This window comes from Patiria miniata, unplaced genomic scaffold, assembly GCF_015706575.1.
Source record: "Patiria miniata isolate m_02_andy unplaced genomic scaffold, ASM1570657v1 HiC_scaffold_9, whole genome shotgun sequence".
NCBI lineage: Eukaryota > Metazoa > Echinodermata > Asteroidea > Valvatida > Asterinidae > Patiria > Patiria miniata.
The window spans coordinates 11937100-11963082 of record NW_024037076.1 but is presented as its reverse complement, the minus strand read 5'-3'; the positions used below and the strand labels follow the sequence as shown (position 1 = coordinate 11963082).

The 25983-nt window shown below is 41.1% G+C and overlaps 1 protein-coding gene across 1 annotated transcript in view; it reads left to right on the top strand.

Annotated features, from left to right (window-relative positions):
• The first annotated feature begins 1018 nt into the window (after positions 1 to 1018).
• Positions 1019 to 25983, top strand: part of LOC119721074 (protein sidekick-1-like) — a 168815-nt gene continuing 143850 nt past the window's right edge. Inside the window, exons 1-4 of the mRNA XM_038190960.1 lie at positions 1019 to 1193; positions 11616 to 11730; positions 12242 to 12383; positions 23478 to 23765. Coding sequence (XP_038046888.1) covers positions 12302 to 12383; positions 23478 to 23765 — 370 coding nt within the window. The 5' untranslated portion in view covers positions 1019 to 1193; positions 11616 to 11730; positions 12242 to 12301. The remainder of the gene's footprint in view (positions 1194 to 11615; positions 11731 to 12241; positions 12384 to 23477; positions 23766 to 25983) is intronic.

Below are 25983 nucleotides of genomic sequence, written 5' to 3'. Positions count from 1 at the left end.
ATAGTCCATCATTTGTAATTTGTGCATTTTCTTCGTTTGAAGCAACAAAAGTGTTCAAAATCTAATGAAGGATACTAAACAACTAACCTGATGAAGTCTCAGCTAAGCTTCAGCTGTATATTCCGAGAAAAACAGCATTCTAGGATCTCAATTTCAAATCAAAAGTTACTGAATCATTTTTGAATTGTTTTGAATTGCAGCTATACGCGACGTCACGCACTGATCCGACGAATTATAACAACCGCGCGCGTGTGCGTCGTGCCAATGCTTGCGCGCGCTTCGCCGAATAACAAAACGAACTACTAATTTAAATTTTCCTACGGTGTGTCTTAAGACGCACCGTTGGAAAGGCCTTCTTTCGGTGATTTAAAAAAGACAGCTTCCCAGAAAGAATAATTTCACAGGGAATTTAGTTCCCTTACTATCTTTCAACCAAGTTTGTTTTTCAACAATAATTACGCCAGTTACTTTTTGGATGGCTGCAAATGGTGGACTATAGCTTAAAGGTAGACACTTTGAGATCTTGGTAGAAGACAGACGTGTCTGCTTTGCCTTGTCCATTTATTTGTGGGTAAAAATTAACACTAGCGATGTTTATACTTTTGATGAAAAAAGAAGAAAAACTAAAGAAAAATGGACCGTGGACTGAACTGCACTTCCCATGCTCTTGCAGTGCAGCTGGCAATGTTTTCTTAGTTCATTCAATGCTCAATTCTTCTGCAAAACGCGGCATTAGAATGGAAAATGAAATAGGAGATCAGGATAAATACTAATGAAGCTCAAATTAAATGCAAAAACACTTGTGAACTTGAAAGGGGCACACTATATCACAAGATCACGAAGCTACAAAACGGATAACATTAGGTTCAATAGCGCGCAAGTGAAAGTGTCAAGACCGCTGTATATAAACAGCGCCCTCCCACTCAATTATGCAAATGAGGAGACGCTTTCGATCGCTAGGGCCAGCTGGTGCCTAGACGTCGCATCGCACAAGCGATGCTGAATTTGTGACACACGACCGCGCACCATCGGATTGGCGGTTGACATAACTTGCACTTGCACAGAAAATTGCTGAAGCCACCTGTTGTTGGAGTTGAATACATTTGTCGAAAAATCGCCTGAAATCGATCAGGAGGCGCAAAAACCTTTCATATTTATGGATTTGATACCCATTACTGCAGATCACATCCTAGGTAAGTTGTTTCTTTTTCTAGTAAAGTATGAAAGGCAATCGGCGGTGTGTTTTGTCTGATTTGAAGACTGGTTTTTACTTTTGTGTGCAAAGCTGCCTGTGAAAACCAGTCGGTGAAACTGAAAGACAGCTGAACCACCTCACGAAAAGGACTTGAAATTTCACTTTGTTGAATGTGTTTCCTGAAAAGTCAAACTGATTCTGTGGAAAACTGAAGTTAGAGCTGAAGTTTTTTGTTTTGGTTTTAAAATGTTCATTGTATCTGAGGGTTCCGAAAAGGGAGTGACCGATTTTTATTGAGATTAAAATGACAGGTCAGGATGGATGAGAATGGATTTATAGGAAAGGATGATTCACTGTGCATTGTTTGCTTGTGAATGCTAAGTGCTTACTCAATTATTGATATTACCTTTTGATAGCTTCACACACGCTGGTGCTGATTATAAATGAACTCCTTTAAAATCAGCTTACAATTTGTTTATTTTATTTTTAAAATATTTTTTTTCTATGTTAATTTTGTCATAATTTACATTGTCATTGTGTTCTGCCTGAGTCGATAATAAATCGTCGCTGAGCCCAACCGGCCTATCTGAATTTTTCGCTAAATTCAGTGGTTGATGGAATTATGTTCTTTGTGCTAGGCCTACTGTCTTTCTAAATATTAAGAAAAAATTATAATTATCTGGTTTTTGCAAGATTTTGGAAATAAAAAAAAATGGACAGATCACACAAAGTGGAAATTTTTTTTTTATCTGTTTTTTTTGCAAGATTTTGGAAATTAAAAAAAATTGACAGATCACAGAAAGTGGAAATTTGTTTTTCACGAAGCGACACAGTTTGGATAAGTCACTTTGTTAAACCTCGTTGCCGCTTCGTCCTGATCCCACGAAGTGGCTCAAATGGTTGTTTCAATAAAAATGCATTGAGAAGTTTCTTCAGCAGTTTTTAAATATGGTTATGATTACCACATTTATATCAATTAAAATATTAGCAACTTTTTTGTATTTTTTCAAATAAAATTGGTCATTGAATTTCACACTTTGAAACAATTTTGTTCAAAATTAACTACTATACTTTGGCAAGGACGTCGTCTGGATCTTCGACGTGCATGCGTATACGAGATAGGTCGCTCTCAGCAACGAAGAAATCAACGTTTTTTGGTCCCAGGAAGTGACCTATTGGAAAATGTTGCTGTGTGTGTGCATGAAAAATAAAAATTAAAGTTTCACGAAGTGACGTTTGATGCTGGGGATGTGTTTAACCTAAATCTGCTGAGTTGTTTGCCTTGGGAACAAATTAATTTCATAATTTAACTATCAAGCTATAGGCCTATGTATAAATCCTTGGTCAATCAGAAATATTGATATGGGGGAAATAACTGATCCAAAATCAGTGTATAAGAACATTGGCAGTATAGTAGGGCAAAAACGGGGGAGTTTGTTGCAACGAAATTGGGATTTCATTCTTTTCCTTTTAAAAATGATCAAGGTCTTGTCGACATTTACATTGTAAACAAAAAGTTCACTCATGATCTTGCGTTGTAGTCAACTTACAAAGGAAGTAGTGAATTTTTTTGGTAGAAGAAATAAAAGTATATTGTTAATTTTGGATTACTTGTGGAATTACGTCGTTGTTTTTCTTTACATTGTCCAACTGCATGCTTCAATTTTTTTTAATAACACTTATCGATTAACATACTATTAAGGCCCCCCCCCCCCAAATAGTTCTGCTTCCGATCACATGGCATTTGAAAATAGGGTAGGTAGGTAGGGAAATTATTTTTTTTGGCCAATTTATTTTGTGTACGATCATATGGAGGCGTCTGTGCGTAGTCAAGGGTAAAAGGTAGGAATTGATGGTTTTGGGGTGTTTTTTTCCCTCATTTTTCCCATAAAAAAAATTAGGGTAGGGGCTGTCAGAATAGGGTAGGTAGGGAAACCGGAAGCAGAACTATTATTTTTTTTGGCCTAATGCAAAATGTCCCGTCAACCTTAAAACAAGGAAGTGATTTTTAAGTGGGTTCCCTACAGTTTGTAAAGGATCTGGACTTTGTGTAGTGTGGAGGAATGGGAATCAAACGGTGTTGCGCTTGACTTTACATGTAGCTTGTACTTAAAAGTTGAAGTAAGGAAAAATGTAAATTGAGTCCACCTCCCCCCCCCCCCCCGACATACAGTAATCCGACATACCTGGATTTTTGTTGTTGGCCAAATTTCCAACTTTTTTTTTCTCCACATTTGGCCAATATACACAGCTACAATGTACATGTATTTTAAAGCATGACATCTAAAAGTGGAAAGGCCAAAAAAAAAAGAAGTTCTGCTTCCGATTACATGGCATTTGAAAATAGGGTAGAAAGGTAGGACATTTTTTTTTGGCCAATTTTTTTGTGTACGCTCATATGGAGGCGTCTGCGTGTAGTCAAAGGTACTGTAGTAATTGATGTTTTTTTTGTGTTTTTGTTTTCTCCTCCCCCCCCCAAAAAAATTAGGTTTGGGGCTGTACATACATGTAGTAACATACATGTACATGTAGTTTGAGAAATACCACCACTATATATAATGCATGTGATCATAGTCATCCTACTTGTGTAGAACGTCCATGGTACAGTGCCAAGTTGACGACAGTGTTTGTTGCTCATGTTGAGGTCTGTACTATGACTACGTATGGGTCCTTCAGCTTGGCTAGCTATCACATTGATTTGATACTACCGTACTTTACAGGAAGGAAATTGCAGTTGTGGAATCTGAATAGAAATCAAAGGAAAGAGGAAGTAAACTGGAACTACACTACTATTGTTTTATCTAAATTTGGTCAAGTTTGTAATTTACAGGCGATGTCATTCATACTTTTGTCACATTGTTTGTGTCAAAGAACTAATGTTGAACCCAACTTCTACAAACTTATGCTTAGTCTGGGAGAACATTTTTTTCTAATTAAAATTGAGACGCATGTCTGGCTATGCTTACCATACTTGAAAAAAAATAAAAAGGTAGCTTAAAAAAGTACAAACAATGCATTTTTTTTTATAAACACCGCAGCAAAAAGAAAGTCAACACTCGTTAGGATTTTTACAATTTTTGTCAAGATTAGAAAATGATTTGTATTGTCAGATTTAGTGTTTTGAATATGAAGAATTTGTTTTCTAAAATAATGACTGTGATTTTTGTCTTTTTTTGTGTGCGCAAATTGAAGTTCATCCATGAAGGCAGGAAAACGCTCTTGTTTCATTGTATTTGAACAGTAATGATCATTGGTGGACAGCTGGATTTTGTGTATTAAGATAGACATAACTTGAGAACATAGAACGCAAATAACGTGAAATTTTCACAGTTACTAGTCAGATAATACCGGCATTGTACATGTACCGGTAACTTATTTATTACTATATTATATTTATTAAATGGAGCAAGCTACATATTTTTAAATATTTTTTTTTCTCAGTTCACTTTCTTTTTGACTCACCCTGTAGTTTCTTCAAATTTGAAAGTTTCAACTTACGTTGTACAAATACATGTACCGGTACGTGTGTTGTTCACTACCTGAAACTGATAGTAAAATGTGTATCATTTAAAATGGAGGCATTCATTTGCATGTAGGCAGTAGAGGAAGTTTGTACTGAGGGCACAATTGATTGACTCAATGTCACATTTATAATTTTTAATTTATTTTCTTTTGCATGGTGGGGTTAACAGCCATGTTTTGGCTATGACATTAAACAATCAGTAGCCAATTTCTAGGCGCTCCTTAACACTGCTGTCAGCAAAAAAATTGTGCTAACTTTTTTGAAGGGTCCATAAGATGAAAGTTTCTTAAAGACATAGTCCATCATTTTTTTTTGTAATTTGTGCATTTTGTTCGTTTGAAGCAACAAAAGTGCTCATTTTAATTTTATTCATGGATGGTTCATGCAGACACATGAAGCCCTAATACCAGGCCCATCTCCAGGACCACACGTCTAGCTGCCAGACAATAAACTTTTTATTGCTAAACTCTACTCCAGACTGGACAGGACCTGGTGTGGATTTAGAGGGGGAAACCCGGGGATAATTAGGCTGGGCTCATGAACAAGGGATTTCCCTTGGGGATTTTACCTAAATCTCTGTCCACACATTTTGCGAAGTCACTGATCCCATGAATTAACATATTGCTGTCTGCCGTTTTGACATGCCTGGGGCCAATTTCACAAGCGCAGAAATTTGTTAAGCCCAACACTCTTAAGAACAAAAGGATACCGGCTAATACTTCATGTAATGCAGGTTGAGACTTACACCAAGTTTCGTGTAAGCAATGAATTTGTCGGGTGTCCAGCAGAAGGGCATATGAGCGTTCTGACGCTAAAATCATTTTCAAGAAAATTGCATTAAAACTTTTTTTCCATTGTTCCCCAGCGTGTATTATGAATCCAATGTTTCCCCACCTGCATGACATGTACATGTAATATAAATCGTACGAATTTGAAATTTGTCACATGTATGAATCATAAGTTTTGGAACAACTGGTAGTAATTTCTGACAAAAATGTTTAAATTTCATTAAAATAGAGGCAGTTTGCTGCAAAATTCCCTTTTGCTGGGAACATTTTGGTCATTACGCGCTATTGCATAAGGGCATGTGCACATATATGCCCTTTTGCTGGGTAGTGGATACATGACGAATTTGTGGTACAGTATGTTGTCATACTGCTTAAAGGGGCACTAGGTCCTGAAATCCTCGAAAATGTCATGTTTTGTATTGTTTACTTATCCTATTTCAAACATGTGGTTAAAAGGAAACCAACCTAATGTCTTACAATTCCCGAGAAAAGACGAAAAAACCCCCGGGTGTTTACATCGGACATGACGGAGTACGAATACGTTTTTCGAGTCGTTCTCATACAGTGTACGATACACACGTTGTGTGTTTCGGGAACAGCGGTGACCAATCACCAATGCAAAAAAAATGTGGTTTTTTCAACGTCTGCAAGAGGCGAACACTTTACGAATGAAATCACAACTAGCATCCAAACAGTTCGAATTTATGGGGTCGCAAAAGTGGACCCCGAAATTCGTTCTCGCACGCATAATACAGGAATAACACGAAAAAGCCCAGTTTTGAAAGGATAGTTGTGTGGATGTTTATATCCTACTTTTAAATGTTCTTTCCGATTAACATAATCTCGTTCAAAGTGCGTTTTGTAGCCCAATTGGGCTGTTCCAGGACCTTTTTTTTCTGCTGTAGTTAGCGCAACATTTTTGCTAACCATTAAGCAGCTTATCTGATCGACCAAAATTAAGGATGTTTTTGATTAAAAAACAACAACCTTGTGTGCTTACAAGTGCACCTTTTCGTGCTCTTGAGCCTTCTGTACAGTAACACAATTTCCAGTAATGTGTAGGCTGGTCCATTGACCTTAGCTTTTGCAGTGACACATGATGTAGCGATAAGTGTCAAAAGCCAGCCTTCGGCCTCTAAATTTGGAGCTCTTCCAATTGACAGTTTAGTCATGAAGTAATCGGAAATGGAAGTGCGAAGTACGTGTACAGCGTGAGTGGGGAGAATCTTCTCCAAACCGGGGCAGCCCATCTCTGGTAGAACCTCTGATATATCTAAGCATGCATGACGTCATTTCATTCCAAAGTCAGGACTGAGATTGTGATTGGTATATTTCGATGCCACGTTTTTGTAATACAACAAACTGTACAAAAATGCTACTCATCGCAGGCGTGATGTTTACGCATGTGGGGAGCTTGCATTACGTGCATATACATGTAGAAGGTGCCTGCTGATTGGTCAGTTTCTCGAGGTCATTTGCAATCTAGATGCATAATTAATTGCTGAATCTGTTAACATATCGTAGACATTGTAACATCCCCCATCCCCCCCCCTCCCCCCACAACACGGATTTATGCCCCTGGTCAGAGGAATATAGTCTGGCCTTTAGGGTCAAGCAAAAGTTGCTTTTTTATTCCTTTTCAGAAATTCAAAATGAATATCATATGAATATCGGAAATAAACAGTTGCCAGCTTCTTCCATCATGGACTTTGATAGAGCAGGATTTGCTGCCGACGGTAGCTTTAAAATCGTTCATATTGTGAACGCTCCTATGGGGCTTTCATCAAGCCTGCCCAAATAGAAATTTCATCCTTTTGCATCTGTGTATCGGGCACATTAATTGGTTGCTGCACAAAGAGATGACCTTTTGTGCCCTACAATGCCATCAAGTCTCTGAAGTTCCTAGTGAAAGACCCAATTATTCTGGACCACCCTTGGCGTTTATGTTTATCGTTCCAAACAAGTTGGTGTGTTCTTATCGCCAACACCCAGTTCAAAGCTGAGCTCCTATAATGTGTTAAGAAGTTGACCTCTTTCTGTTCCGTTGAAGGAAGCAGCCTTCGAGGTGCGAAGGATGTTTCTGAAAAGTGGACTTGCAGGCAATTGTTAAATTTTTCCAGTGAGCATTATTGCCACGTCTTTCTTTTGATTTACATTTTGGGGTACTGACTGTAGTAGGAAACATTCTGGAGAAGGAGGTGATTGATACCATCACACTGCATTGACTTCATTCTTACTTTGGATTATTTGGGATGTGTTTTCAGACGAGGGTAATTTTTATTGTTTCAAAGCGTGACATTTTCTTGTCCCAGTAACCTGTCAACTTTCTAATTTGCCTTCAAGTATCACTAGCTAAAAAAGACTTCAAACTTTTCTCATTTGTTGGGTAGGTAACAGTAGTTTCACTGTTAGGAAAAAGAATTTACAAAACCGTACACTTCGTACGGGGACAGGAAAAAAGTGGACTCCAAATTAGAATGACCTCTATTTAAGATAAAAGAAAACTGTTGTATAGGCCTGAAACGTACAATTCATGCTTTTTTTGCATGTGTGCTTTCTCACAAGAGCCAAGTGGGAACGAAAGCCACCAAGCTCCCATAACTTTAATAGACAGCGCACATGTATGTAAACAAAGCAAATCACTACACTGTATGTCTCGGTCTATTTCAGAACAAGACTAAAGCAAAAAGGAAAACAAAATAAAAATTTGGCATCATCAACTTCCGTTCAGGAATTCAAGATGATGCCCTCCTGACTGGAGTACGTTTTTAAACACTGCTGACATGTAACTTAATTGCATCATGCAACCCAGTCCAAGGCCACTTAAATACTTCTTGAAAGAGTTCAACCTTGGCACTTACACGTTGAGTCCTGGAGGTTAGCCAAACTTTCATCATTGGCGAGTGTTAGTACAGGAATACATTGAGAAGGAAATGCGCGACAGAATATAATTCGAAGACGGAAGAGTAATTTGTTCATGACTATTCTCCTGAGGTCATTGTTGCAAATGTGATGTACTTGAATCTTAGACCCCCCCCAAAAAATGAATAAATAAAAAATTACACAAAAACTACAGGTCAATGTGAGCACATTGCACTCTTGTAGAATGCCATGGTCCAGTGGTTACGGCGTTTGACTCATGCATGATGGTTCATGGGTTCAAACCATGCCAGAAACATGGTGTTTGTGCCCTTGGGTAGGACACTTAACCACAATTGTCTCTCTCCACCCAGGAGTATAAATGGGTACCTGTGAGGGTAGTGGACCAAATGTGCGCTGATATCGGCTGCGACGTGGTCTTGGGCCTGATGAGCAGGGGTACAATTGTAAAGCACTTTGAGATCATTGATATGACATGTATGATGGAAAGTGCTATGTAAGCATTACAGTTTATAATTCTTTTCCCCTTGAAAAATTGACAATATTAGTGTATCAACAAGAAAGAAGAACAGCAGAGGCATGCATGGCATTACCCTAACTTAATTAATCATGCTGGTTGATCTGCATGTACCCTGTATTGTAAATACAGTGGAACATCGCTATACCAAACACCGCTATACCAAACATTCCGCTATACCGAACATTGTCCTTGGCTCCCAATTTTTGTGTACAAAACCAACCGAACATTGTTGTTGAAAACCGTCAACAGAAGAGCGACATGTGGCTGTTATTTCCCCAAGGCACTGTGTAATTACATAGTCAGCACATGTTCGAAGTTGTCTTTCAGTAACAACCAGGGCGTGCAGGGTGAATTTATGAAGGGCGCCAATTATTGAAAAGTGAGTACCGGAATACTGGCAGCTTAAAATCGCTTTACCGAACGATCACTGTGACAAACATTTTCTGTGGATCCCGCGATGTTTGTTATAGCGGCGTTCCATTTCCCAACTAGGAATTGGAATGTCCCTTACTGTCCCATGCTGTTCCAAAAAGCAGAAACATGCGTGATCTTCAGCAAGTGGAATCAAGAACTACATGGCTAACCGTATTCAAATACATGTACATGCTTGTCGACAATAGTTGGAATAGCCTGTGGTTGGTCGCTTACCATTGGCTACCTACAGTAACATGCATTGTAATAGCAGGCAGCCAAGTCAGAGAAGTTTTGTAATGATGTTTGACCACCGTTTGACTAGAGACATTTGCACTTCAGTATTGTGCAAGTGCAATGTTAATATAAATCAAGGGCGAGCCCCTACATGTAGGCGGTGGAAGTAGAGGTTGGGGGGGGGGGAAGGGGTGGGGGCAGGGGGATATGCCATGGAGGGCATTTGCTCCCTCCCCCCCCCCCACTATTTTAAGTTCTTTCCTTTTCCTGCCTACATTTAGATACCCTGTTACAGGATGCGCTGCGCCCTTCTAGGTTCAGAAATGTTCTCTTGCCATTGTACAAGTTGGCCAATATATCGTCCTTGATTGCACTTGTACCCTGTCAATCTTTAGTGCTGGATACAGTGCTGAGCTGAGGGGTTTTTAACCATTGTGCTACTGCTGTACACAATGTACCAAACTTTGAACTTTCAAGTCAACAGTTAAGCATGGCATTGGCATAACGTTTCAAATTGGCCTGTTGTGACTCAGTTACAAGACAATCTTGAAGCGGACCCTGGGGGCTAGGACAGTAAGAAATAAAATTAGCATGATTTGCTGTGATGCATGATAACAGAACCAGATAGCTGCAGGGGCTATAAATACTGATAACAGGGTCTGCAGACTGAGGATAAGCCTGCAGGAATATTGGGTCAGCATGCCTGCCAAAAATGTGAACTTGGTAGCCGTACATTGCCGGCCACTGTAGAAGCTAATTAGCCAGGACTGTGGGGCTAATATCTGAGGGTCACCGAGGTCATATTGTCCCCCTCTCCAGGTAGAGGGGGAGGGGAGGGATTAGGCAGGAGACCTGAGCTAAAGATGATTGAGTGGTGTTAGAGGAGCTGTGGGGGTGATAAGCCTGGTCTGGGGTGACTTTGCCCAAAGACGTGGGTGGGGAGGGGGGGGGGTTCAGTAACGTGGGGGTGTTTGAGTTGAGCATGGAATGTTGCTGATGCGTTGCAAGCAGGAAGAGGGACAAGAAATGAGGGAATTTAGTGGGAATTATTGAGTGATGTGCAGAGGGTAGTACTGCATCGTCCGTGATGGGAGAGCATCTAGGAGGTTACATGGGAGGCTAGTTCTGCCGTGATAAATGCTCAACGGGAATGATGTACATTAAGTGGAGCTACGAGTTTAGTTGAGAATTTGGAATTTCACTGCAAGATGTTTGGTATGTGTGATGTATGGATGTAGAGGAAAAGTGTTTCAGAAGATGGCACGGTTAGCATGGTTAGTCTCTGTCCAAGACTGGATTTGGTTCCCGAAAGCATCTTGTCCATGACAAACTTGGTGAAACTGTCATGGTGATAGAGACAAGATCTTGTCTATCAACAAGATGCATCAAAGGCATTCTTGGAAATTTAGGCACTGTATTCCAAGCTAATGTGCATGCGTGAGGTATGCTCACAATTTCTTGGGTGGGAGTGTCAAAGTACCCTAGACTGGATTTGACTAAACTTGCGAATAGCGCCCTCTGCTGCCAGGGCTGCTTGGCTGCACTTGCCAGGGATTGGAACCGGATGCATTAGGGAAAACGAGAAGAAAGTTCAGTCTTGAACCAAGACTAACCCACTGTCTGCTGCTGACTGCTGTGTGTGTAACAGTTAACTGTGTAGGAACATTCATCAATGTGAACGACTCATTGAGAACCTAATGAGGTCTTTCTCTATACATGTTCAGGGTTACATCCATGCTCTGTGGTTACATGTGCTACATGTACAGAGCTACATGTACATATAGGAGACCAGATTGGAAGAAGGCTACTATTGATGAATATTCTGATTTATGCAGATGAGTTCTGCAGGAGTAGTGGATACACTTGACCCAATGTTAACAACTTGTCTGTGAAGGCAGAGCTGCCAACCCTCCAATATGAATATTCAAGACTTATGCAAATACTGCGCAGCAAGCAAAACTGATTGGACAGAAGTGTGTTGGCATGGCTCAAACCTCATTGGCTGTATTAAGAGTTAAAATCTTTCTAAGTATACATTTTCTTGTACTTTGTTTTCTACAGACTTGGAGTAACAACAACCCTGCATAGTGTTTATTGGACTATGACTGAACATGAAGCTTTAGAGTACCGGTAGATCTGGATTTTGCCAGAACCTGTTGATTGCTGTCGATTTTGGGTAAGTCGTAAAACATGACTACAAGAAATTTCTATTAGAAATTTTACAATTGAGTAGCATGAGCTGGATTTTGCTTCTCGCATACTTTTTTATATATCTGTCAAAAATTAGATTAATTTAAACTTGGCAAAACAGTGAAGTGCAAAGAATTGTTAACCAATAATTCCAATGGTTGAAAATTTCAGTCTTGAATACTCTGCCAAAGATCTCTCTCTAATGTGAAGAAAAAAATGTTTGTAAAAATACCTCGTTAATGAAGAACATTTTACTATTAAACAAAAATTAATTTGCAAAACCATTTTAAAAACTTATATAATAAGTACTACATATATTAAAGCAATTTTTTTTTCAGAAGTACTGCCTGATATAATTTCTGTAAATTGTGGAAAGCTGCATTTTTCATGACTTCTTTGTTCTTAATCTTTTTTCTGTGTCAATTTTTTTCTAGTGAAAGTATCATTTTAGTGTGATGTTCAAACTACTTTATTTAATTTTTGTTAATTTTTTACAGCAATTGATGAGGCTCATTTTGGTGAGGTGATAACTGGAAAGTAAAAAAACAAAATCAGCGATGGAAGCTTCAGAAAATCGGTTACTAGAGGCTGTTACATGCATCTTGGTCCTTTGCATCGGGCTCACGCAGGCTGGCATAGGTAAGACTTCTTGATAGTTGAGGATTTGTGCTGCCTCCAAAGGGCCAGTCTGGTGTCCTCTTTGCGCCTGACTAACTGACTGACTGATTCACTGACTCCCCGATTCACTGACTCCCCGACTCACTCCCCGTCACTTGTCAGCCGGGCAGTGCTGTCGTATAGGTTTACTCCGTAATGCCAATGAATGGGCTAAATCTGGCCCATTGTGTGGTAATGTTGTGCAGACCCAACCCCAAACCGAAACAGACCCCAAACCCGCCTCAAAACTGACTTTGGTTCGGATTGGGTCGGTTTTTCCATCATTCCAGTCAGGTTGGGTTGGTTTTGTGTTTGCGATTTTCAGGTCGGGTCAGGTCGGTTAAGCCATCTTGTGAAAACACCCTGAAATAAACCGAAAACAAACCCCCCTGAAACAGTTTGGAAATTTTTGTGGTGCAGTATTATTGCAGTGTCACTGTGCCCGGTACTGCGCGTGTGTGGTTTGCAATATAACGTGTAGGCCCACCGGTAAGTCACGCCAGGAGTATTCACCGTACCGTTCAGTATGATTATTAGCTGAGAGACGACAATTAAAAACACAATTCACAAGACGCGGGTAAGTTTAGGCACAAAAAGCAGACACAGAGTTCCTGGAATATACATGAAGATGTATCCAAGCCAATGAGATATTCATTTTTTTTTCTTTGGGTCGGTTTGGTTCGGGTCGGTTCGGGTCGGTTTTCCCTGAATTTTTGTTGGGTCGGGTCAGGTCTGTCCGATTCAGGGTTAATTTGGGCCTTGATCAAATTGCCCATGCTTGCCTTATCTTGATATAAATGGAGGCCAATAGGCCAGTAAACTCTTCACCATCTTATAACCGACGTGCCCATGATTCATTAAAAATAGCTGGACATAATCCCTGAAGCTTTCAAGCAGAAATCACCCAGGGATTCCGCGGAGCAAAAGGGTATGAAGAAAAAGGAAACAGAGTTAGTGCGATCAGTGAGCTCCCATAGATCACTGAGGGTTGAGATGGATCCTTGGGAGTACAGGAACCAACCAGGTCCAGAGGAAATACTTTAAATTCACTTTAATAGCCAACGTTAAATCCGTCATTGAGTTTTTTCCAGCTGTATCATTTTTTCTTACGAGAGGGGAGTTGGTCTGATTATCGCATCTGTGGGCTCATGTCGTCCAATTACACAGTTCCTCTTGTAATTTCCTTGTTTTGTGTGATGGTGTTAACAGACAGTTGTGATGCAAATCCCAATTTGGTTCGGACAATTTCACACAGTCCAAATATTTGCTGACAAAATTATGGATTGAGAGCTTTTTTTCCCAAGTTGCCATTCACAGTACATTAACCCTAAACCTTCCCAAATCCTCCAAAATCCTCTTTGCAAAATGGCGGATTTTGCAGGATTGAGGCTTTTTTTGTGAATGACAGTTTTTTGTGTATGACAAAAATGTGCAGCTGATTTTGGAGGATGCACTGTGTCAAGGTCTTTGGACGGACGTTGTATTGTTTATGCCCAGCCGTGCATTAATTTAGGCCTAGATTACACTTGAAATTCTCCGCACTGCTCCAACATATTGACAGTGATTGCTGGATGATTTCACAGGTTTGAGCCAGTGGTCACCCCTCCAAGGACCAGATATTCAAGAAATAACGGAGGATTTTGCAGGATTGAGGCTGTATGCCATTTTTACATGGAGGCAGTTGGAGGATTTTGCAGGAGTGAGGTTGCGTCCTAGCAAAAATGCCTCTAGTTTAGGGCTAAAGGCAATAGGATCATCTGCTAGCACTAAAAAACGTAACTGCCAAAATACTATGATAGAGCTTTTTATTAGTGGTAACGATGGTTAGGACCTTACCATCGCTGAGAGCAAACAGTCTTCTCAAATCCCAGTACTACATCTGACCCTACTTAAGACGAAACGGTGCAAATTATAGACGTAGGGGAATTGTCAGGTAAGGGAACCAGACTAGCTGGCTTGCAGCCATTCACGGATGTGTAACTGAACTGAACTAACTAAAGTTGGTAAATTGGGGGCAATATTTGAAAAAAAAACCACCATTTTTTGTCAGCCTACCATCATTGGAAGTTGATATAAAAATTCCACTTTTTTTTTAAAAATTGACAGCACATCAGGTGCCATTATTTCACAAGATGCTTGAGACTTACAGTCAAGTAAGTTATTATAATTTGGTAGTTTTGTTTCTTGATGTTTGCAGTTGTCGTATATTACCTTTAAAGAGAATGTCAGGCACAATCAAAATTTGTATTGAGAGAATACAAATGTTGATAGGACTGGGATGAATAATGATGGATTTGCATCCCATCTCAGGGGAGTGGAAGGCATGTATTCCCAATGGTTTGGGAAGGAACTGGACACGGGCACCAGCCTGATGGGTCACATTAGCTTGGGAAAACATTTTCTTTACTTAAGCAGTAGCAGATGGGAAAGTCTGCAAAGCAGTAAAGCCAAACCACATCGAAAGCGAAAATAATCACTGGGGACTACCATTGAAAATAAACCTTTCACCTTTCATTAATTTTTTTTTTTTGGCACAAAAATTTATTTCGTCAGTCTAACACCAGGTCTGATGAAGTGTAATGCATTTTGCATGTTTCTTATATCCTGTGCTTGGATACTGTCATTTCTTTGGTCTAGGACGGCCACGTGTCTGGGCAATGAAAATGAATGTCACACACTGAGTGTGATATCACAAGTGCTGCGTTCATTGCGCGCCTTGTGGAACCTGCTGGCGCTCTAGCTTTGCGCAATGCATGAGAACTGTTATGTCAACGATTAGTCTCATGTCTGGCAGGACATCAAGACCTTCAGTTTTCAAAGGTTACATCGCAGTGATTTAGTTTATGTCTCACACAGTATAAAGTTACAGGCACTTCTCTGGCTTTGCCTCGGGTGCTATTGGGTGTTAAAAACATCATATCCCACTTTGCAGCATTCACATTTTAAAAAAAAACAGTACATGTAGCTGAAGCTTCTACATGTAATATGGAGTGCGATGAGATAATGTAGCATATATAAGCCATTTCGGAGTTACAAAAATGTACTACTGCACGTGCGCACATCAGATTCAACGATTTAGTGTCGGAAGATAAACAAAGCAGATAAATGCACTCAAGTCTATGGGGGACGTGGTAATCGAATCCACATTTTGCAATTTTGTTGTAGTAAAACAGAAGATGGAAATTTTTGTTCGCACAAAAGTTGGAGCACACGAAACAACGTAAACCATGGTGGCGTTGAAAACAATCAACATTTTGCATCTACTTCAAAATAAGAACTTTTCTTTAATTTCGTTGGTACCCCGCTATGATTTTTCACGCGTGTGGCGAACTGTTTATCCCCCGACCCTAATCGTTGTCATGGGATGTGCGCATGCACAGTAGTACATTTTTGTAACTCCGAAATGGCTTATTGTGTATCTCAGCATATGGCGTTTTAAAAGTCCTGTTCGAACAAGGATATCCAGGGCTCGACATGAACTTGTTTGGTCACTAGCCAGCCAGGCTACTGAAACAGACTCTTAACTAGCCCGCGGGCATTTTCACTTCCCACATGTTTTCTTTGTAGAGTGTACAGGTTTGCTTTCTGAATTTAATGATTTATATCTTTCTGTCCTTTCATCTTTGCCGTAGCCCAGTAAATTTTGACTCGCCAGCCGGGCTACTTAAGGAATAATTTGACTAGCCCGCTGCTGTTCTGACTAGCATTTGGCTAGCGGGCTACCGCTAAAGTCAGTGGCATAGCCAGGAATTTTTCAGTGGGGGGTGGGAGGGGGGGGGGGCGCTGGGGGGGCTGGAACATTTCATGGGGGGGCGTCATGTAGATCAATGATAATTTTTTTCGAAACTCAAAATTTCAGTGGGGGGGGGGGAAGACTGGGGGGGCGACAAGGTTTCATGGGGGGCTGTTGCCCCCCACGCCCCCCCCATGGCTACGCCACTGGCTAAAGTCGAACCCTAGGATATCCTTTTTTATAGGATGATCTCTGTGAAAAAGTGGTTTATTTTTTTAAAGCAGATCTCTTGCATTCCAATGTTTTATATATAGTTCAGTTCCCCTGGAAACCCCTTTAAGTTCCTCCTTCGCCCCTTCCCCTGCCCCGGTCAGTTAATGTTGCACATGTAGATCTACAATGTGTTGAAACAGCTTTCTGATGATAGGTACGCCGGATCAGGTTACAATGTGTTACTCATTGTAACGTATGTCAGGACACCTCATAGCGTTGTGTGAAATGATGGTGGGCCCTGTTGCTTCCCCCCTGATAAGAGAAGCAAGTGGGCCCAACTGCCTTTTATCACCAACCTTCTGCCAGCATGGCGGGGAGACACTCTGAGGAGACTTCTCATCAGGATGTCAACGCAGAGGACATTGTGGGTGTCAGAGGGTATCGGCGCCAGGATTGATGGGGTCATTGGCTTATGTGATGATGGACGAAGAATGCCAGTGCATGATGGGAAAGGAGACACCTGCATATCAGTGGGGGGGGGGGGGGGGGGGGGGGGGGAGTGAGGCAACTCCCGGCCCCGAAACATTTTGTGTCCCCCCCCCCCTTTTTTATAAGGAAATGAAAGAGTAAGCACCTCACAACCCCTCTAGTAATACCCTCTGGATCCCCTGCTTTATATTTTTGTAAATGGAACAAAAAAGTGGGATCACTTTTTAAAAAAATGCCATTTTACGGCCCTCGCCCTCCCCTTCCCCCAATTCAAACCCGAACACTACTGCTGTACGTGTCTATATCTGTTGGGCAACTCATCAAAAAAATGACTTTCATTCTTTCAAGAAATTAGAAGTTTGATGGAAATTTAGTACAAGTCTGATATTTTGTTAGGGTTCTTGAACTCTATAAAAACGATTACCGACAAAGTGGCTTGGTAAAATACACCTCCCAAATTTTGGATGCACTTAATGACCATCCTAACATAAAGCAGGTTTTAATCCAGTCCCCTGACAGCCTCTTATTATTGGGCCGTTCTTAATTAATGTTGACACACCGTGACAACCAATCGTTGGCCTAATTGACGTCGACGCTAAGTACCAGACCAAGGCTAGTTGCAAAACCCTGGGTGTCTAGGGGCTGCATTTAGGCTGACCCCCAACTGTTTAAACGGATTTCCTCCCGCAGTTATTTAATGCGGTCATTATCTTCACTTAACACTTTTTCCGACCACCGTTTGGTGGAAGGCCACTCCTCTTTCTTTTCACTTAAATCTGACAGTTCGCTGTCTGGCCAGCAGGGTTTCACTGGCTGTTAATGTTACTTGGCATTACTGTGAGCCCAGCCTGGTTTATTCCCAGGCTTTCTGTGCTTTACTGCCTGTTTTTGGTGCAAAGAGACAGTAGGACCCTGTTACTTTGTCCTTTTACAAGTTTTTTTTTGTTCTGGATATTGTCTACTGACAACAGACAGAGTATGCTGTCCGAAACGTTGAGTCCAAACCGGTTCTTCTCAGAACCATCACAAATTTCACAAAAGAGATTAATTTCACATGGTGTTTCCACAAACTGACCCTGCTGTTCTGGATATACACAATTAAATCTTCAGCCCTCACCCTACCTACCCCTTCAACCCCCCCCCCCCCCAATGAAACTATGAACTGTGTTAAACTAATCCTAATTAAGAAGTTGTTAAAAATATCATGTTGAAACTTGATGAATTAATGTCCGGTTGGAAAGTGAAGAAATTCACTGCCGAACCACATATGTAACAATTGAAGCATGCAACTTGGTTAGTCATGACTAGCAGATATCTTGTAATGAAAGTTGGAACCCATATTGTACTATAAAACCGTGCTTGCATTTGTAACATCAAATGGTAGGGGCACTCACAGTATATGGTGTGACCTCTTTCGTTTGTCAAGTTCCAAGTTCAAGTTTCATTGTTACTAATTCCTTCACATGGTGGCGCTCTTTGTCCCCTCCTTAAAATAATCTCCTTCAACAGGGGAAAAAAAGCAAGGAAGCCATGTTTTCCTTCCTCCCAGGTTGTTCCCAAACACAAGTAGGTCTTGTCAATTACACCCCGTGCCCTGTCGAAACAGCTCCCATTACTCATGTGTCAAGTTGTGTAACATTCAAACAGATAAGAGCGCATTTTCGGGGGAGGATGGTTTATCTCATAATCTCCGTGAGAATTAACACCAGTTCCTGCCTGTCGCCCTATCTGCCCAAGCCACGACATCCGAAAGAAAAAAAAAAACTTGATTGGGCGTGCAGTGTGTGTACAGCGGCACACCCGCCTATAAAGTCGAAATGTCAGAAATTCCACAGTCCATTTATTTATGAAAGGTTGCGATGATTCATAGGGCAAGAAATGAGAAGAAAATGTTTTCCAGCTATGGTTTTAGTTCTGTTTGAACTTCCACAGGACTGCACCGGGCAAGTTTTGTCTTGAGGGATCGGGCTTTCGTTCGTTGTTACCAATTAGGCCCGAGGGTTGAGATTTCCTTTAACAAATTGAGCTGGAAATACTAAACGTTTGTCACAATTGTGTTGGTTTCCTGTTCCTAAGATCTAATCGTGATTTCCAGTTGCGTTTGGAGGGCTATTTCAACGTGATCGAAAGTGCAACAAATGTGTAAAACAGTGCTAACCTTTAGTGATGGATGAGGGATCGCTAGTGTTGTAGTCAAGTGCATCATAAGTCCCCGCAAGTTCCTCACTAGCCTTTAGTCAAGTCCCACGCGCTTATCCGGACTTGGACGCACCCGGTATGCTGGCACGTAAAAAGACTACCATGAGCGGCGAAGCCGGGAAGGCCTAAGTTACCATCTCATGGAGAGCGCTTATGTTTTTCTTTACATTTTGTCTACCAATTTGGTAGACAAATTTTCATGCATAATGCATGACATGTTGTGAATGCATGCACGTCGTGTTATTTAGAATGTGTGTGGCGCGCGCTGTGTGTGGCGACGCGCGTGCGTCATCACCTAAAAAATTGCCTTTTCGTGGTGATTGGTTCATATATATCCGCATACATGCATGATTCATATTACTCGAAAAACTGAATGATGATTAGGCCAAAAAAAAAACAAGTCGGTCTCTGGTCAGCGCGCGCGTCGATTTTAATCATGCGCGTCGATCTTTTTTTCCCAAAATGTTCCGCGGTAGCTCCAACAGCGCCCTCTATTTCTGCACCTCCTCAATTTTTTTACCAAAGAGCACCAAGGAATGGGAAATTGCACCAAGGCGAATGATTGAAAGCACCAAGGCGAATGATTGAAAGCACCAAGGCAAATTATGGAGGACACCAATGTACATGAGGACACCAAAAAAGCAAAATAGTACCCCCGCCTTGTCTGTACAATCCAAGCTTGAAGAAAAAAAATAAAAGCAAAAAAAAAAAAAAAAAACCGCGTGGCCACGTCAATTCCGGAACTTTGGTCTGACCAGAGACCGAATATTTTTTTTTTTTGGCCTTAGCTCCACGCGATTGTTAAGGTGCCCGTGGCTTCGCCACTCGACTGGTTTTTTTTTTCGTGCCAGAATCTGGGGCACCACGCGTCCGGGTAGACACGCGCGCCTTGACTAAAGGCTAGTTCCTCACAAGTTCATCATCAGTCACCCAGTCTCAAGTCACAAGCTATTCAAATGAGCTTTGACAAAGGCATTCCATTGATATTGTTCATCCTCTGTTGCTTGTGAATGCACTTGTGATTTACTTTTGACTAGACTTGTGATGGACTCAACCACAACACTGTGGATTTCTCCAACAGTGGATCCGGGGGGGGGGGGGGGGGGGGCGGCAACGGGGGCCAATGGTAACGTCCCAAAAAAGGCAGCCATTGCATACACCACCCACAAAGCTCAACAAAAGCAATACATTTCCACCCCCTCCCCTTGCCTTTTGTATTAAATTTGGGGCGGAAAATTTTTGTACCCACTTTTTCGGGAACACACATTTTTTTTGGGCCCCCCCCCCCAAAAAAATTGTGTTCTGGATCCAGCCTTCAATTTCTCTCAGATATTGTTGAAGAGATACATATGCATGTAATAGGCCTAATTCTTTAAAAAAAATCTGAAAGGTTGAAAACTTATATCAAAGGGGGAAAAAAGCCTTAAAAATGTTACGCATCAGCAAAGCATGTTAAGCACCAAAATTGTGATTTCTTGAGATTTTGAAACTGAAGCAAATGGAAACAAACAAAATTAATTAAAAACCAGTAATTTCAATTCAATATTGGGTTTTGCCTGTCACTGATGTATTTTACAAACACTGTATCAGTGTTGTCCTGATTGGTTGTGAGAAAAAAAATTCACAAACTACTCAGGTGGGACTCGAACCAACGACCTCTTGTTTACTAGTGTAGACGTCCTACCACATGACCACCGAGTTATAAAATATATATACATGTGTTAATGGCAAAACCCAATATCCTTCCTTCCTTCTGTCCCATAGTGTTACGGCCGTAGGGGCGACGTTATGATGGCATTTGTCACACAGTTCCACCATTTGTTTCAGTCTTCTGCTGTTCTAAGAAGTTGTGCCCAGTTAAGACCAGTCCACTCCTTGATGTTGTCTGCCCACATTTTCTGCTGTCTTCCCCTTTTGCGTCTACCATCTGTCCCACCCTCCAGGATTGTGTCCCACCCTCCAGGATTATGTTTGCGAGACTCCCCTTTCATCTGACCATGTGTCCAAACCAGAGCAGTTTTCTCTTTTTGACGACTGTGAATAATCTCTCTTGTTTGCCAATATAGCTCTCCATTAGCTCATGCACTGCTTGGTTAGTGGTGTGGCTTGAGTAATGAACTTGGAACAGTCTCTGCATACCATTCATCTCAAATGCGTTGATTCTCTTCTCCATCTCTGCTATTGTCCAGGTCTCACAACCATACCAGAAGAAACTTTAAAGGAGTTTTTTTTCGTTATTTACTTTTTCATCAATATTTCACTTTTTTTCACATGTCGATACAAACGACCTTTATACGCAGCAGTGCAGGATATATGTTACACTGAACACACTGAAACAATCACACGCCTCTAACCTTGCGAAATATGAAAATTGTTCACATCCGTCTGTGATCTAATAAATCAAATATTCATCATCCTCTCGGTGACCAGTATACAATCATCATATTAGTTACCTCAAGAGCATGAGTGGAACACAGAATAATGTAGTGCGTCTGTGTTCCAAATGCCTTTGGCCTTCATGCATGGACACAGACAGACTACATTTTCCATGTTCTACGGGCGCGAGTGGGATTTACCTTCAAGCAAAGATGACGCCCAGTAAAGATGGAACACACACGCTGTACACACATTTTTCAATGGTTTTCCTATTACCTGTGCACACAGCAGGAATAGCGTGCGCATCTTGCATTTTGCAACTTGCATTTTAGTTTTGTTTGCTTCCGTGTTTTAGTACTTACATGTATGTTCACTGTAGCACGTTCAGTAATTTTTTTTTTTTTAAGTATTTGTATTGCCTACTGGTATGTTTTACAGTTTTTATTGTGAAACGCTGTGAGATATTTTACATAAAGCGCCATATACATGTCTTTATTATTATTTTAGAATAGTGAAACACTCGGGGTGGAGTGTACAGGGTGCTCAAAATAAAAAACTAACCCCTTTTTAAATGCAGATTTCTGAAAATTGGGTAGACATGTCGGTATTTTTTTAAAGATATTCATAAACTACACTATCTCGGTGGTATATGGTAAAATCGGCATTGAAAATAAAACCTAAATTAAGAATTTGCAGCCATTTACAGAAAAACTGTCAAAACCAGTTATTCCACACATGTGTATCATCAGATATGGTCATTGGTATTTCAGTTCTTTATACACCCAGGTCTATTGTTTTGACCATATCTCATAATAACACACGTGTAGACAAACTGGTTATTGACCATTTTTCTGTAAATGGCAGCCATTACTTAATTCAGCCTTTATTTCCAATGCCATTTTCACCATATAGCACCAAGATCTTGTAGTTTGGGAATATCATAGAACAATTTCAACATGTTTCCCCAATTTTGAGAAATCTGCGTCTGGAAAATTGTAAATTTTGGGGGGCCATTCTGTACAGTAGTGTATGGGATAATAGTACAATGTTGTTGCCATGGATCGATGAATCAGAATTGCAGATTCAAGTATGCGTGTAGATAATCAATAATATACAGTGTTCGTGTCATCTGTCATTGCTAATATTCAGCTCTGCAGGCTTTTTCCAGGTGTTTTTTGCAATTCGTCAGTGACATGTTTCACAGGATGAAGCGTTTTAGTCACACCTGCTCAATGTTCATACTAAGTATCGATGACACTTGTTGAGATTATCAGTATGGGTATGGACGACCTGTTTATCCAAGTTATATGAAATAAATCAGTTTCTGGAAAGTTAAAAATGGGTTCATATGAAACTGAGCAGACTTTGTAATTGGGTCATTCTTTAAATTTAGCATCCAGTTTTTTTCCTGTCCCTGTTGCATCTGACATCTATCATTTTATAATTCTGATGCACTTCATAATGCAGTCGTCCTCCAAGACTGATTATAAATGGCAAACTACGGTTTTCTGATGATGCTTGACGCTCACATGAAGACGCTATGGCTTTGTGCACATTCAAATTAATTAGTCGTGCACGCTTTGTGCTATACCCGCAAGCCAGTATGCGTATGTGGTGTGTCCTGGGGCCAATTTCACGGCGCTGCTAAGCACAAAAATTTGCTTAGCACAAAAAAAGTCTGGCTTATAAAAGCAGGTTACCAGCCAAAACTCCCTGTGATTTATATTGCTCTTGGTTAGTATTCAGCTGTTGTTTGCTATAGCATGAAAATCACGTGGAGTTTTGGGTGGTAAACTGCTTTTGTAATCCAGGGTTTTTTGTGCTAAGCAAATGTTTTGCTTAGCAGCGCCGTGAAATTGGGCCCTGTCCACTGGGCCCTTGATAATGGTCAGAAAGCGCCCTCTGTTGTTTGCGCACGGAGCCCATCTGAAGTACCATTATCACACTGGCAATAAACGTATCTCTCTTTGAGTCAAATTGAAAAGCAGACACAGTAATTACAGTGGTTTGAACAATCTTAAAATAAGAGACACTCATTTTAACTTATTTATATTGTTACTCCACAGAGTTTCGTGAAGAGCCTATGGATACAGTGGTTGCCCAGGGCCAGCCGTTGCAATTCCACTGCATGGCCTTTGATGACCAGCGCCCGGGCACCATCACGATCCAATGGAAACACAACAGCGCCCCCGTGAGTGCTGGCGGACGCGTGGCTGTCTACCCTAACGGAACCCTACACGTGTCGCCGACGCAGCGCGGCGACGAGGGGACCTACTCCTGCATCGCCAGCCTGACTTCATCCGGAGGATTCGTCGACCAAAGAGAGAGCTTGGCGGCTACGTTGTATTTTGCGTGTAAGTTGAAGACAACAGGTGTTCAGTGGGCTCCAGAGGTGCCTAAGTTTTAATGACTTTATCCAGTGTGCCTACTTCATTTGTGCGCACCTGTTAAACGCTGCTGATTGGCCTTGTTTTGAGAGCCATTGCCTAAGACCCTGTGCATGGACAGTAGATGGTGGTGTGTCACCAGTCATGAGAGTGCCGGTGGGAGGGACGCATTTCGTGTGAGCACTGGGATAATTTCACGGCGCTGCTAAGCACAAAAATTTGCTTAGCACAAAAAAAGTCTGGCTTATAAAATCAGGTTAACCAGCCAAAACTCCGTGTGATTTTTCATGCTAAGCAAACAACAGCGGAATACTAATTACGAGCAATATACATCACGTGGAGTTTTGGCTGGTAACCTGCTTTTATAAGCCAGACTATTTTTGTGCTAAGCAAATTTTTGTGCTGAGCAGCGCTGTGAAATATGGCCCCTGGTTTGCGTGCGTAGTTTGTGAAATACAGAAGCTACATTTTATTTTGAATGTGCACAAACCCATAATGTCGTTGTGAGAGTGTTGGGCGCCATTGGCAATACATTATACAGGGCGAGTCAAAAAAAAGGAAGAAACCCAAATGGCGCCCCTTATTTTTTAAAGAAGTTCTGCATGTAGCGCGTTCAAGATCTAGGATGTAAAAGCCCAACTAATAAGCTTTATTTTAGTAAAAGAATCGTTCATATATCGCTCATGTACTTTTCAAGTTATGAACTTTTAAACACAAACGTAGTTTTATCATTTTGTCCACGGATCACAATAAAGGTGATATTTCAGCAAAACGAAAACAATTCACCTGTATATAAAAAACGCATCAGAACACTCTCATAACCATGAAAACTGGTACTTATCATAACCTTTATTTAAACACCTGCTTTCAATGTTAAAACAACATGCTTATAATGTCAAGAGTTTAAAGTCTTGCCCTGCCTTCTACTTGGCTACCCGGAGACTTTTCAATATACGACATGGTTTCATTTTACTGAAATATCACGTATCTTAGCTGTGATCCGTGGACACAATTTTAAAACTCTGTTTGTGTTCAAAATTCCATAACTCAAAAAGTGCATGAGTAGTTTGAATGATTCTTTAACTTAAAGAAAGCTTGTTAATTGGGCTTTCACATCCTAGATCTGGAAAGTGCTACACTCAGAACTCTTTACAAAATAGAGGGCGCCATTTGGGTTTCCTTTTTTGACTCGCCCTGTAGAGTCAAGGAATCATGGATAGTTGATATTCCAAGAAAAAAGTCATGGAAAAGATCATGGAATCCTGCACAACCCATACGTGGTGATGCATAATATTTGGCTACGGCAGTCTTCCAGTTTGCATTCCAGTTTACTATCTGCTCCGTTCACAAGTACCCCCTCACCGGCAAAAAGAGTACAGTTGGGGGTGACCGATCGACGCCATCTTGCCTGACTGCAATTCGTTTGCCGCGAAGCACGGCCACTGCGTGTACATAGTACAAATCCCCTGGTGTATGTGCGTCACACACAAGGAACGGTGCGCGTCAACCAGCGAAATGTCCCGCCATGGGACGTCGTTGCTAGGTAAAAAGGCATTATGCATACATGCTCTACATGTATACTTGTTGCGTATTCAATGCACCATTTTGACACTTTTGTGGTGCTCGGTCATCTCTTACCAAACTGGAAGGTTGAAAGAGATGGCGTCCCTTGCCTCCAGAGCAATTTGCTCTTAAGATGCCAAAACAGCGTAGGGATTGGTCGTGGAAAGCCCTGATTTTGTTCTGGAAATGTCATGAAAGTTCATTTCAAGATTTCTGTGGGAACCTTGCATCCATAAACACCTGCACATCATTCCTTTGAGATAATTGATCAAATATGTTAAATGACGTACCCCTCCCTTCCCCCTTCCCCTGAAATTTCTCCCGTTCAATGTCGTGTCGATAACCAAAAACCAGGTTATCTGATTTCCTGCCAGCGGCGTTGGGTGCACGGCCCAATTGCAGGCCGCACCAAACCGTGACTTTCAATCCACAGTCTAATTACAGCCGCAACCAGGCGTAGATAGAAAATGGCGGAAGGTGGGGTGAGGCCTGGATGGGCACTGCAAATCCCTTTCTGAAAAAGCGGAGAATTTATAAGCTTCTCGACTTTGTTAAGACTTGTTTGCAGATTGCTGTGGGCTCCTTGCATAAGAACCCCCTCAATGGTACAGGGATGTGATTT